Here is a 14,792-nt window from a genome sequence, read left to right as displayed (position 1 = left end):
TCAGCACAAAAAAAATTGGATTGATGCCAGCGTTGAAACACCCTCACAGTGATAATACACTCTACGTGTCCAAACAAGCCCGTTGGAACTAGTCAAAGGGAAAAGCAAACACAGCTCATGCTACTTCGTAAAAGGGTAGATTTGAATATGAGCAACCGTTCTGATTTACAATAGGTAAAAGGTAGTGAAATGTGAAGCCGGGCTGCCATGAGCCAGCTGTGGGTCATGCTTCCTTATAAATAGCTCAGGTTGATCCCGCGTGCGTAATCCTACCGCACATCACTCCTCTCTGCTGCCAGCCGGTAAGTCAAACTGATTCCCCAGCTACACATTTCAGAAGAAATCGCGTTGTTTGGTTCTGCAAAATTGGGGTTTGTTTCTTTTTTAATGGGTTATTTTGTTTGCTCACGCTGGGGAAAACGTTTTTGTGTGTGTGTTTCTCAGGTGTGTGTATGTGGGAGATCCTAATGCATGGGGTAAAGCCCTTCCAAGGAGTGAAGAATAATGATGTGATTGGGCGAATCGAGAACGGTGAGCGGCTCCCAATGCCTCCAAACTGCCCTCCCACCCTCTACAGCCTTATGACCAAGTGCTGGGCGTACGACCCTAGCAGACGACCCAGATTTACTGAACTTAAAGCACAACTCAGGTAGGGTTATACTTCTGAAAGGTCGTTTCCTTCTTCAGAAGCATTTATTTTTCACTGTATCTTCTGTTACAGTATATTCTTTCCATTGAAAATGTAAGACATAGTGTGTTAAGTTTTATCTTCATAAGGCCAGGTTGTTGGTACTCTTGGAAATCTGGACCTTATCTGTTGGAGAAAATTAGACTAGGCAAGAAATTCAAATAACTGTAAATATGAATCACCTTTCTCTCCCAAGAAAACCCTCATATTTTACTAGCAATCTGTTTATAATTTTAGCTATGTATGCTACAATTCTTGGGGAGGGAGGTAGAAAGAATTTAAGAGTGATTACCTAGTCAAAGGTGCAGTGTTCGGTTTTGGGGTAGAAATGTATCCTTTCTTAAATAAATGAACCATCAGGTGAGTGCCGTTATAACATATGGAGCAGACTAGCTGCCCTGTGGCAGCTGTGTCTGTGCAATTGCAGATCCTGCACTAAATGCAACGTCATTAACTAGAAATTCCTTTGCCCTTTGTAAACCAGGATATGGTCTACCTGATGTTTGTCTTGGAATAAATGTGAGCACGCACTTTTGAGACCAGTCTGAATTCACACCCTAGTTATTCTGCAATAATTTATTCCAGCCTCCATATCTCCATTTCACCAGCCACAAAGTGGGAGTGATATTTAATCTTTGAAACATCACTGCTGTATCGTGTAGACACATTTGATATTTGTGACCAGCTTTGGGACTTCATGGGACTTTATCTATTTTGCCTAAGTCAATATAAACTTCAGACAATATCTAGGTATTGTATGCTGTAAATCCACTCTTGCATTTGTTGTAATTCATTGCCAAATTCTTCAGTTTTATCTTATGTCTTCTTCCAAAGTTGTGCTTTTGGGCATGTTTTATTTTCGTAATATCATTGTCACTTGTTCATGGTACAACATAATTCATAGGTGATTTTTAAAAAAGGACGATTTTAATATAATTATGATGCTGTTTCGGAGTAGCTGTATGGATAACTTAGCTACCTTTAAGTTTTTTCCTATTTCTTAAAAATGTCGCATGATTCCGCCATCTGTTACTCTGGGAGCTCCTGGGTAGACTAAGAATTTACATAGATAGAGGCTGACGGCGCCCTTCTCACAAAGAACTTACGCTATTGACTGTGTGGAGTTAACTGCAAAGGAAGGAATCCTGGTAGGGATTGCAAGGAAAAGACATGACGCGGTTGTGTGATTTGGGTAATAGGTGGGAACTGGCTTTTTTTTTTCTTTTTTTGGCTCTGGAAGAATAGGATTCTTTTTAATGTGCAGTCACATTGTACTGATAACTTACAGCTGACTGGCATGGAGGAGAATTAAACCCTAAAGAAAATGTGACTAGGAAGATGGGTATGGTGTGTAAATCCAGGCAGGGAGAGTATCTCGCCAGCAAGGGAAGAGCATGAGTAAATCCAGAGTAAAAGTAATTGTTTTGTGGGTTGAAACAGAATGTAGGTTGCACTCAGACAGAGCGTGATGGCAGCGACACTTATAACAGCGTAAGTCTGGAGTGGGAGAGGGGAAAATAGTGAGAGACATGGAATGGTATCACCAGTTAAACAGGAGAGGCCAGTGCCCAAGAGCCTGGCTCTCCTCAGAAATGCACAGACAGAGGGCGAGAACCAACGCTCACGACATGCAACAAGGCGCAGTCTCCTTAGTTACAAATCACAATGTTTCCCAGTGTGCGGGGTAAGCTCTGGAACAGGTCGCCCAGAAACACTCTGGAATTTCCATGCAGGGAGACTTTCAAACCTTGACTGGAAAAGGCTCTGAGCAACCTGACCTCGCCATGCGTGGAGCTCAGCGGTACCAGCAGATTGGACTGAAGACCTCCCGGAGTCCCTTCCAACCTAAACCATTCTCTGGTTCTAGATGAAAAATTGCACCAAGGGGGTGGGTTTTTGCTCCTCTAGTCATGCTGGGAGATTTGGAGCATTGTTTAGAGGACAGGCTCTCTCCTGGGGCCACAGCAACCCTAAAATCCAGTTTTTACTCTATTGGCGCCAAAGCAGAGAGTTTTCTGCCACTCCAAACTGGTGACCTTTATCTCCTGGAAGTTAGGCAGCACGGTCGTCCTTAGGGCTTCTTTGCGCTGCTCGCAGGCAGAGTCTCGTTGGAAAGGTTGCCAATTCCCGTATGATGAGGCGCTCTCAGGCAGCTAGGAAAGATTGTGTTTCAAAACTCAAATTCCCATGAACTTGCAAAAACAAGCCATTTCCCTGGTGGCCTTTTCTGTGTGGTGTTGCTGCTGCTCGTTCTGGATCATCTCCAGGGTAGTCTTTTCAAGCTGAGAGCAGAGCAGTTGTTTGCTTGAAGCCAGTGAGACGGCAGTGCAACATTCCTCTCTCTTTTAATGAGAAAAAGTCCGTGGCTTTGGGAAAAAACCTTCTTTTCTGCATCTGAAATAGCACTGATGGGAGCATAAGCATTTGGTGTGTTCTCTGTTATTTTTCCCCATTTCGTAGTAACATCTGCTTTGCACAGCTTCACGTGCAGCTGCTTGTGCAATGCGAAGATGCTGATTTCTGTAGAATTTATACGGCGTTATTAGGGTAGTGTTAAGGCCTGATGTTTTATAGCATTTGATCTGTCCAAAGTGGATAGGGGTGAGTTAGTCTTCACAGCAAACACAGAAACAAATGGGCGGGTTGTGGATTTCCAAATTTAATTCCTCCTCTCATCCTGAGTCCTTTTTTTCAATTTTAAGGGGTGGCAAAATTGAGAATAAGTTAGGAAAGTGAGGTGCTACCCTGCTACTCCTGCGATTCTGTCACTGACTGGGCCACAATTAGCATCTGTGGTATTTTAATCAGGAAGCATGTGTTGCCTTACTGATTTCGTGTCGAAGAGATTTTTAGTCTTGCACTACATGGTAAATAAGAGGCCCTTTGCAAAGTGTTTACTGTACCCAAATCATGCAATATCGCTTTTTCCCTTCAGAGTGACTCCTAGCCACTTGCCATAACCATGCACTTACTATACTATAATCATGCGCTCGCTGTAACCATGCATGTAACTATCTCCTACATGCATGTATTATTAAATTTAATTTATTCTTTGCTCTGGTATGCTGCAGGTGTGTGTTGCCAAATTAACATCAGTGTACTCACAGACTTTCTTATAAATCAGCTCCCAGGCTTGTGCTTGTGGGTGGTCGTGCACTAAATGTCCCTTTGGTTGGTAATGTTTTGTGCTGGAGGTTAAGTTGGATTTTAATTTTGAGCCTTACATTAATTTACATTAATTTAAAAATGCAATTGGATGACATTTTTCGCTGCATCATTGAATGAATTTTGTATAAAGTACCTATTGCTTATGCTTTCTCTCTACTGAAAATAGCAAAATAAAGAGCAGTTGTATCCCTGCTGTGGTAAGGGCGTGAGTCCGGCCCTCTGTTGGTCACTGATGAAGCAGCACAGGTTTTACCAGAGTGGATGACCCCACTAGCCCCCCAGCACTGCAGGTCACCTATTTAATACAGCTCTATAAAGAATGCCAAAAAAAAGAGACTTATTTATACTTCTAAAGTCTGGTTTCATGGCAACAGTAAGATAATTAACTGATGAGAACTGGACTCGAGCCTTTTCATGACTGCATTTGATGTGGGACTTGATATTGCTTGTAAATAAAAGGAACAAAACTGATAAGAGGCAGGGTAGTTTGAGTCCTCTCCTTTCATTGCATCCTGCCAAAAACTATTTTAGCACATACCTGAAATACATGGTGGAGGTTGCAAAATGCTTTGTTAGCCTTTTGCTCTTTGACAGTGACCGTTAGCAATAATGTCCATATGAAAGTGGCTTTAAATTAGGGCAGTATGGGGAAATTTGGTGAATGGAGTTAAATCCAGTTGGCGGTCAGTCACGAATGGTGTCCCCAGGGCTCAGTGTTGGGGACAATTCTGTTTAGTATCTTTATCAATGATCTGGAGGAGGGGATTGAGTGCACCCTCAGTAAATTTGCAGACAACACCAACTTAGGTGGGAGTGTTGATCTGCGTGAGGGTAGAAAGGCTCTACAGAGGGATCTGGACAGGCTGGATCGATGGGCCAAGGCCAATGGTCTGAGGTTCAACAAGGCCAAGTGCCGGGTCCTGCGCTTGGGGCACAACAACCCCATGGACGCTACGGGCCTGGGGCAGAGTGGCTGGAGAGCTGCCTGGTGGAAAAAGACCTGGGGGTGTTGGTCGACAGCTGGCTGAATATGAGCCAGCAGTGTGCCCAGGGGGCCAAGAAGGCCAACAGTGTCCTGGCCTGTATCAGGAACAGTGTGGTGAGTAGGACTGGATTGGACTAGACAGGACTGTACTTGGCACTGGTGAGGCCCCACCTCGAGTGCTGTGTCCAGTTTTGGGCCCCTCACTACAAGACAGACAATGAGGTGTTGGAGCGTGTCCAGAAAATGGCAATGAAACTGGTGAGGGGTCTGGAGAACAAGTCTTGTGAGGAGCGACTGAGGGAGCTGCGGTTGTTCAGCCTGGAGAAAAGGAGGCTGAGGGGAGACCTTACCGCTCTCTACAACTACCTGAAAGGAGGGTATAGAGAGGTGTTAGTCTCTTCTCCCAAGTATCAGGCGACAGGACAAGAGGAAATGGCCTCAAGTTGCACCAGGGGAGGTTTAGATTGGATATTAGGAAAAATTTTTACATTGAAAGGGTTATTAAGCATTGGAACAGGCTGCCCAGGGAAGTGGTTGAGGCACCATCCCTGGAGGTGTTTAAAAGATGGGTAGACATAGTGCTTAGAGATATGGTTTAGTGATGGTTTTTGTCAGAGTTAAGTTGATGGTTGGACTCGATGACCTGGAAGGTCCCTTCCAACCTGGGTAATTCTATGATTCTGAGTCACTCATCTGCATCCAGGTTTGCATTTCTGGTGGCGGGAGACCACAGAGAGAAATAAAGAAGCTGCTTGTTCAGGGTCAGCACTTGCTCTTGGGTCCCACACCACCATTGCAGCGCACACTGATACTGCTGTGCCTTTGGAAATGTAAGGAAATGTTTTAGTATTGCAGATAAACTCCCAGTAGATGTTGCCTTTTCAATGTCACATGGCCAGTTCCAGTAAAAAGGTTCTTTGTAAAGGAAATAAGTTTATCAATTTTGCAAACTTTTAATAGCTGAGATTTTCATCAGATTTAACCTAGCCAAGAAGATGAGTTAAGTTTGTCTGTGCTACCTCAAGATTTGCTAGGGCAATCTTATGAATAGAAATACTTCTCTGCTTGCTCGTCTTTGCTGCTAAAAATATGTGCAGTTTGGGAAAATATGCCTAGATCTGACTTTCCTGACCTTCTGCAGATTCTAATAAACTGTTCAGAGTCCTTAAGCAGCTGCACTGAGAAAAGGTCAAAAATATTTCTTGGCACGCTCTTACTCCGTCTATGGATTGGTCTTCCCTTTGTAAAAACAAAGACGTTTCTGTGAGTCATTTATATTCTTTGTGGTTTTTTTCGAGTAATGCTTCTCTGAGGCATTCCTGTTTTATATTCTTGTCAGCGGTACTCAAGGGCATCCAAGTGCAAATTCTGCCGCAGCTGATCAGCCCCTGACCAGGCTGGTTACTGGGTTGCTGGGGAAGGGGCCTGGGGAAGAGTGGGATGAAGTAGAGTCATAAGGCAAAAAACTGAGCCTATGTTACGAAAAACAAGTCATTTCGGTAGAAATTTGTGATTTCCAGTGATATTATTAAAGTTAATGGTATTGTATTAAATACCAGGACACCACAGATCAAAGGGCTTTGATAGCAAGGCAGGGAGATGTTGGTGTTTCATTCCTTTTCATGGAAAAACAGGACTCTGCTGTGACAAATTATACCCATGGCCAAGAATTGTCAAGAAGCCATCTCTAAATTTAGTCACCTGCTTTTAGCCCACCCCTGTTCCACTCTTTTGCTCAGATTAGAGCAACTGCCGCATCAGCAGCTTTGTTAAAAATCTATATTTTATTCATGCAATGTCTGGGTGGATTTTTATTTTTTTTGTGCTGTTTTGTTGTGGTTTTTTTTAAACCTTGAGGTATTTCTTGAAAGATCAGAGTCATGATTCATGGCCACGGATGCATGTTGGCTCATTTCTCATGCTACATAAAAATGCATGCCCAGTGTCTGAAGTGTGACCCAGCTTTAAAGCAGTGGGGTTTTTTGCTAGTTCTTTATGGGTCCAAGTAGGAAATACTTCATTTTCCTTACTCTGAAGGAAGAGAAAAGTGAACTAAAAAGATTTTCTCTTTTTAGTTCCCTCCGTTGGGCTGTAGCTGTGTTTCCGTGGTGGTTACATCAGGATGACTTTTGCAAATAACTTGTCTGATTTTGTTTTTGTTCCACATTCTTCTGCTACTTCAGCAATGATGGATGGAAATTGCAGCAATGCTTAGAAACTTGGTTTAGCTGCACTGAGACGAGATGACTTCTCTGCTTTTTAGAAGTGGCATAGATTTATTTTATTGTTTTGGCTGAGTAAGGGAAAGCAAAGTTCTCGTCTCCAACCAAGCAGGAATTTAGCCTTGAAATAAGCAGTAAAGTTCCAAGATTAGAATAGATTGCTGGAGTTGATCTCATCCCCCGTATGAGTAATTCTGGGTGGTTATTTAGCAGACTGAAGAGGAGATTATAAACTCAGAACCTAGCTTTGTTTCTGGAAACTCTGGAGTGATAAAGAAGCTGGAATAGCTCCTTTACAGGATTATCTTTACGCTGGGGATAGAGATATGTAAATAATCAGCCCTACTCACATCTCCAGCCTATCCACGTAGCGTGCAGCTCCAGCGAATTTGCAGCTCCCTGTTTCAAAGCTTCATTCTGCGTATTTTTCAAATGGCAAATATCCAACATTAATAATCCACATAGCAGAACTGGGAGGAGGCTGCTGTGGGGGCAGCAGTATCACGTTGAACTTCAAACAGTCTTTTTAATAGTCAGAACAGTGGTAAGTAGCGAACCAGTTTTACTACTGTCTTGTACTTTGCTGAAAGTGTCGCCTTTTGACCTGAACGTTTAGAAGCTGAGTGAATACCGTGAGATATTTCTGTTTTGCTAGATTAGTTTGATGAATGTGTTCCTGCTTAGGCTAAAACGTAAGAGCTGAAGACATAGTATTTAAAATGTTTTTTGACTGCTTTGTTTAAAAAAGAAAGAAAATCCCAGTGATCTGAAGCTCTGAGTTTCAGCAAAGAACATTTTCGGTTTGTTTTGAACCTTTGCAGCAGTTCAGTAGAATATTTTCTTGTGAAAAATAAGGGTTTGTGCAAGTTAAGTGCTTGATTGATCGTCTTCAAGGATTTCTTTGTGTAATTGCACATCAAAAGAGCTGTTGACATGCAAAAAATTCTTGTACAAGATCAACCACAGCTTTCTAAAAGCTCGTGCTGCTTCTGTTACTAAAAGCACACAGGTAATCCTACAGAAGTATTTCTTCCTGATACTGATTTTCCGAAACCTAACCAATATGAGGAAAAGAAGTTTGTTTCAGCTCTCATTCACTTTGTCGAATAGTATTCATTAGTCTGAAAAATGTGGGAGCTCTGGGGAGAGGTTTGTCGGACGTTGAACTGGAGTTTTACTTAAATATAATACATTTTTCTTAGTACAATACTGGAGGAAGAGAAGCTGCAGCAAGAAGAACGAATGAGAATGGAATCCAGGCGACAAGTCACAGTATCCTGGGACTCAGGAGGATCAGATGAAGCTCCTCCCAAGGTAGCAAATTATGTGTGTTTAAAGAACAAACGAAAAAAAAAAACCCTTTCATTCCGTTTATTTCTTCACAGCCTCCTTTGATAGGTTTGTTCAAACAACGGCATTCTGGCCGATTTTGTCATCGTCTGCTAATACTTGCCTGAAATGACCTGGGTCTGCTTGAACCGTTACTAGAACTGATCCATGCTATAACATCGCACCAACGGTTTTCTGTTTCTTGTTGTTTAACTTGTAAAATACTACCATAGTTGCCACAAAATTGTTTCGTAGCTTTTTCTTTCTTCTTCTTTCTTGTAGCACTCCTGTGAAACTTTAGCTAGCGAGCCGTCACACCACTGTGAAGTTTATTCATAACACATCAGTGAGAGCATAGAAATCAACTGATTGCATTTTCCTTATTGTGGACAGAAAATTAGGGGTTTGCGTCCAGGCACCTTCAGTGTTTTAGTTTACGTTTGATTTTGTTTCATTCCACGTCTGTCCTGTTTGGATGTCGCTGATGTGTTTTGCAGCTGTGGCCATCTCACCTCGCCGGTTGCTGAGCTCTCTCTTCTCGCAGTAACTTCTCTGCTTCCCATCACCGTTATTTTGCACTTTGAAGGACTGAGCCTGTATTTTGAAGAATTTCAGTCTGTGCAGTCACCGCTGTAATGTGGAATATTATCTGCGTTCTGATCAGTTTGTGATGGATTCCTGTAGCTCTCTGCTCAAGCTCTGGTGCTAATAATGGTGTCGGTATTACTCGTGTGGCACCTTCTGCTGCGCGCATCCCCTAACAGCCATAGGAAGGCACCTTATTTTTATTTTGTTTTGGTTTGGTTTTTTTCCCCATCCCCAGGTTGTTGCCTAATGTATTTCCGAGCTCGGTTCTGCATTTCGATAGCTTTGCGGCAACCAAGAAATACGGGCAGTGGAATTGCTGCTTTCTTTCCAGAGTTAAAAACAGTCCTTCAACCTGTTTAGTCATCCGAGATTAACTAGCAGGATTTGGTGTATATATATAAAGACGATGTTCCGAGTTACAGAAGCAGATAAACTGCATAAATTGGAACAATGTGCTACTTAATTCTTACAACCTGGTTTGAAGAGTTTGTTTAGTCTTGAAGCTTTGGAGCTAATCCAAATAGAATAAGTTCCTTTTACTAATGTAATATATGAGCTACACCGTGAAGTGATTATCGTGAGAGCTTTGGGTGTGATGTGTAAACTGAAACACTTGAGAGGTGTTAAGATTGAAATTAATTCTGACACTGCATATCTTTTTTTGAGGGGGTCAGTGCGTCCTCACTGTATTTGTGATGCAGTTGTTGCTAAGTTTTTTTATACAGTGTTTTTCTGTAAAATGTGGATGCTCATACTAACAACATTAGAACAAGTTGAATTTCACAGATAAGAGATTTTAAGTATCTCTTCAGTTACTATTGAATTTTCTGATGGTGACAACTGATTTTTTTCTACCAACAATTCATTATAAAAGTTTCAGGTCTTTATAGGTCTTAAACTCCATTTTATTTATAGCATTAAATTCCTACACATTCTCAAATAATTCATAGCTGTCACAATTTGTACTATGAAATCACTTGTATCTCACAGTGGGTTCAATTAGAAACCTAAGGCAGAAGATACCCTAGTACAGAGTGATAATGACATTTTTCATAAAGTGACGATAAAATTCCGCAATCTCGCAGTAGTAACGTGGTGGTTGCCTTTAAGCGCCAGAAGGACTGAAGGAGCCCATTTGCAGAACACTGAGGTTTGGGTTGGTTTTTTCCCTCTTGGATTGATTTTTCTAGTCCTGAAACACCCAGCAGCACTGTTCCTCTTCAAAAAAAAAAACCCAAATATACCTTGGGAGGTTAATATCAAGCAAAGTAAGAGAACATTTCTACTTGGAAGATAAAAACATGTTCTGAGCAACGTTTTCCAACGTTACAGCATTCAGTAGCGTGAAATTTCTATACCTGCTCTTTTCATGCAGTTTAATTTCTGGTGAATTTTCTCCTGTATTCCTGTCATTGTACGTCTTGTTTGTTCATGTGTAAAGTATTGCCCTTCTCCTGAAGGGGTAAAGCAAGATGGTCAGGTTAAAGACTCTTGGTTGATGGCTGTTCTTTAGCTCTCCTTTCTATTAGGAGCTGGTTCGTTCTTGTTTTTCCTTGCCTGGGAATGGGTTGCAAAGCAAAGCCTGGATAATGTACCGCCCATGTTCAGAATATGGTCAGAAGCACCTTCCATGTTGAGGCAATTAGTTACAGAGAAGTTAATTATCAGAACTAACTTCAGTCCTCAGAATAACCAGTGGAAATATTCCTGCTAAACAAGCCAACTCGATTTGTGTTCTGACTGAAGTAAAAGCATTATTTTGGGAACAGTCACAAAAGCATCAAATTATTAGCAAAACTTTATGTGCTGCAGATTGTGAACTTAAAACAACGCTATATTTGCACCTGGAAACTTGATTTAATAATTATGTTCTTAGCTGATGTCCCCTCTAGAGTTAAACAGCCCACAGCAGGTCATTTGGTGCAGGCAATTAAATATGCACAAAGAATTCACAGAGCAAGCGTTATTTATTGACATACCTAGCAAACAATTCAGCTGCTTCCATTTCCAAGGAAAAATGGAGGAAAACTTAATTTTAGTTGTTGTAAAAAGTGTTAGTCATTTTAGAATATTTATTTTGGGGGCGGGGTTTGAGCTTGCTTTTGTGGTGCACCACCTGTAAATGTTTGTCTCAGCGAAGAGTAATTTTCTGGTTTCAGTTTTCTGTTTCTAAAGTCTCTAAAAATTCCTTTACGTTTACAGCCCAGTAGACCTGGCTACCCCAGTCCGAGATCCAGTGAAGGGTTTTATCCAAGTCCACAGCACATGGTACAGCCGAACCATTACCAGGTATGACATCTAACGCTGTGTGCGCGTTTTTTCAAACGTGGGGTTTATAACTCAGTTGCAGCTGGTGGGATTGATTCACTTCTTACACGGTTTGGTTTCATTGAGTTCTGTTAACTTGTTTTTGGTTTACATCAGAACGAACACCGAGCTGAGCCTGGTAGCTTTACTCCAGGTGGCGAATACTTTCATATCTGATATGGTGCTCAGGTTCCTAAAACTACAATGAAACGCATCAGACATTTTCATTTTTATTGAAGGAGTGTGGTGTTCCTGTTACATTCCTGCTAAGCTATAAAATGACTTGCCTTATAAAATGGCATTGTCTGGTGGACTTCCCTTGGACTTACTGGTACTCTGCTCCCTGATGAATCTCTGAAACGGTTTTATTTTCTGGTGGCTGATAACTGCCTTCAGATCTACCGCATCCTATTACTCGCAGATTTTGCTTTTCTTCCTAACACTGCTGAAGAAATTTAAAACAAAAGTTTGTCATGAAAGTACTTCAAGCATTCTTGAGTTTGTTCAAAGCTGCAGCCGTATACAGCAGTCTCAGTTGAGATTATTTCTTTCCATGGAGAGGGGGAGGTTTTCGTTGATTTAATGAGTACTTCATACTCATTAAAACTACTTTGATTTTCCTGTGGAGACATTCTCAGGCTGCACAGCTTAGCACACTAATTATGGGCTGTCACTCAAGACTTAAGCTTGTAACATACACTGGGGGGTACATTTTTACAGGGCTCTGTAGGGTGATGTGTGCAGGCTCCTGTTAACTTGAATATGAGCTCCGCGTGTGTAGCTCTTACAAATATATCAATACATTTATTTTTCTTCCTCGGAGGACTTTGATCTTCTTGACTGCAAAGGTTAAAACATAATTTCTCATGCTGCCGTTTTGACAGGCATCCTCAAATAGCGATAGTTATCCTCAAGAAGTGTATTTCTATCTAGTTATGGTTATCCTCAAATAGTTACGTTATGATAGGCATCCTCAGAGACTTAAAAAAGAGGTTTTGTGGCATATTTTGGCTTGGCTTCCTCCTTCTGATGTTGCCTCCCCTCTTCCCTCTCAGTGACTGCTTGAATTGAGTCATATTTGCTCGCCTGGGGGGCGGGGAGCTATTACTTATGGGGAAGCAGAAGTCTTACTAATAGAACCCTTTTTTTCTTTTTTATTTCTTTTTTTTTAAATCCTAAAGGTGTCTGGCTACCCCGGTTCTCATGGGATACCAGCCATGGCAGGCAGCATTTATCCTGGGCAGGCTTCTCTCTTGGATCAAGCAGATTCCTGGAACCACCGGCCTCAGGAAATATCAGTGTGGCAACCAAACATGGAGGTATCACGAACTGACACATCTGTTGTTGCGCTCTGTACAGTAAATACACTTCTTTTATTATTTAGGTGCATCTGGAGATTATTGTAGGAAAACTAAGTGTTTCTCTGGTATTTTTTAAATTGCCTTACTGCAGTGGGATGGGAGTCATGACTGAATTCTGTTCTTTATGAAACAAATCCTCCTGTGTGGCGCTGGGCATAAAGTATATTCTTTACACAAATTCTCGATGAAGTTATTACTACTTATTATCTTAACTGAATGATAGAAAATATTTTGCATTTGTTAAAAGAAGGCTTTACTGAAACTTATTGCTGTTAAGAGAGATAGGGCCACTCACGTAAAAATATGTAGTATCATTATTGTTTAAAAATACCTCTCATGGGAGATAGCCAGCACAGCTAAAGTATCTGAGGCTTCTCTGTAGCTTATCCAGAACAGAAAATGAAATGGTCTGCAAAACTGTTCTAGAGTTGCATTCCTGTTAGGTGCTTTTCAGCCTGTCACCATTGCACAGAGCTGCTGCAAGGAACATCAAATTAATTCCCCCTTTAACCTTCTGTCATTTTTTTTTTTTCTGTTCTCCTCCAGTATTTTGTACTTTTTTCATACCATTTTATCCTCTCACAAAGATTCACTTTGAGCAGCTTCTATCTTAAATCCGTTTCCTCTCTAACCGATGCTGTATTCCCCGTGCCTCTGATAAACGTTGGGCTGGTCACCGAGGCTTACCCATTGAATGCAGGCGAGCAGACAGGTGTCCGCGTCTTCAGTTTCCTCTGCTTGTCTTGGTTGGTTCGCCCATATAGTCTGCCTTTGCTACTTGCTGCCGTGCTGTTGTTGTTCACGCCGTGTATAGTTGAGGGTTGTAGTCCCACGTAGTTCAGCATCCCTGTAGGTTATTAGCAGGAGAAACAACTTAGTTTAACTACGTTGGGCTTGAATAAAGTGTTGGTGGAAGCATGTGAATGCTTTGCACGTGTTCGTGATAAGAAGTTACAGCCAAAACATTCACAAAAGCTTGGGAAGTTGGGTACCTACAAACAATCTCAGTCAAGTTTGTTACCAAACTCCCCTTGGCTTCTTTAAGAATACGAATATGTACACTACTTGCTAATGATTCCCAGACTGCATTGGGATACGGTATATTCAGTATTGTAAGCTTAAGACATGCCTAAAAACTTACTCAAAAATAATGATGAATGTTTTTGTGGCATGCTTTGCAAGTGTCAGCTAAAACTGAAAAGCGTGTTTGTTTGGAGTAAAAAATGTATCTCGCAGCTTTTTAACAACTGGAGGGTTAGATTATTGCTCAAGACCAAGAAAATGAAATAGATAAATCTGTCTTTGTTGTCCAACTTAAATGAAGTGCAATGTATGATGTGACAACGTTACTGAAAAACAGAACAGAATTTTTCAAATCTTTTTGGTTCCAGTGCTTAGGAGCAAGGCAGATAAAATGTTTGTAGTTGGAAAGAGTTTCTTCTGATGGTCTGCTTCAGTTTATAATGAGTTGAAGGAACTCTGCTTGACTGCATTTGGGCTTTTAAAAATCTGTTCTTTTATTATCTGTAAGTTTTTGCAGCTGTTCATATAAATTCGAAGTCGTGAGACTGAATAAACATACTCTGTTTTATAGGATTCGGGCACTTTGGACATACGAGGAATGGGCCAGGTTCTACCCACACATCTGATGGAGGAGAGATTGATACGACAACAACAGGAGATGGAAGAAGATCAGCGCTGGCTTGAAAAAGAGGAACGATTCCTGGTAATGCTTTGTTTCATAGTGCTTCGTAACTCCTTATGATTTTTCATTTTTTATTGCAGCTTGCTAAAACTAATCAATTCCGTGAAATGAGAGCATTTACTGAACATAGGAGTCACTACCAAAATGTAGGTTTGGAAGCAGTTTTTAAGTTAGATGTTCAGCTAGTAAGCATGTCCTGGATTATAAATACCTTGAACAGCTGGGTTTTTTAGTCAGTCTCACTTTATCCAGTTGAGTATTTATTTATGTGTGGGAAGTTGTGGGTATAATTCTGTGCCAATTTGGAGATGGCCTGTTTGTTCTTAAGGAGACAGATCTGTGCGTACTCTGCCCCTAAAAAAGGGATAACCATCAGCCGTCGAACAACCCTGACTGTAGGAGGAGTTGTAAGCGGTCTTGCACTGGAGGAATAATGAGA

General features: G+C 41.4%; 1 protein-coding gene across 17 annotated transcripts in view; it reads left to right on the top strand.

Moving 5' to 3' along the window:
* PTK2 (protein tyrosine kinase 2) overlaps positions 1-14,792 on the top strand; it is a 222,193-nt gene that overhangs the window by 184,150 nt on the left and 23,251 nt on the right. For 16 of the 17 annotated variants that reach the window (XM_074577925.1, XM_074577923.1, XM_074577920.1 and 13 more), the window contains 5 exons: positions 445-649; positions 8,266-8,377; positions 11,183-11,269; positions 12,469-12,606; positions 14,243-14,374. In XM_074577925.1, coding sequence (XP_074434026.1) covers positions 445-649; positions 8,266-8,377; positions 11,183-11,269; positions 12,469-12,606; positions 14,243-14,374 — 674 coding nt within the window. Of the gene's footprint in view, positions 1-444; positions 650-7,284; positions 7,608-8,265; positions 8,378-11,182; positions 11,270-12,468; positions 12,607-14,242; positions 14,375-14,792 lie in introns of those variants that run through there. The other variant, XM_074577927.1, reaches the window with a different exon arrangement.

This window comes from Larus michahellis, chromosome 2 (assembly GCF_964199755.1).
Source record: "Larus michahellis chromosome 2, bLarMic1.1, whole genome shotgun sequence".
NCBI lineage: Eukaryota > Metazoa > Chordata > Aves > Charadriiformes > Laridae > Larus > Larus michahellis.
This window is presented reverse-complemented; position numbering and strand designations above follow the sequence as displayed.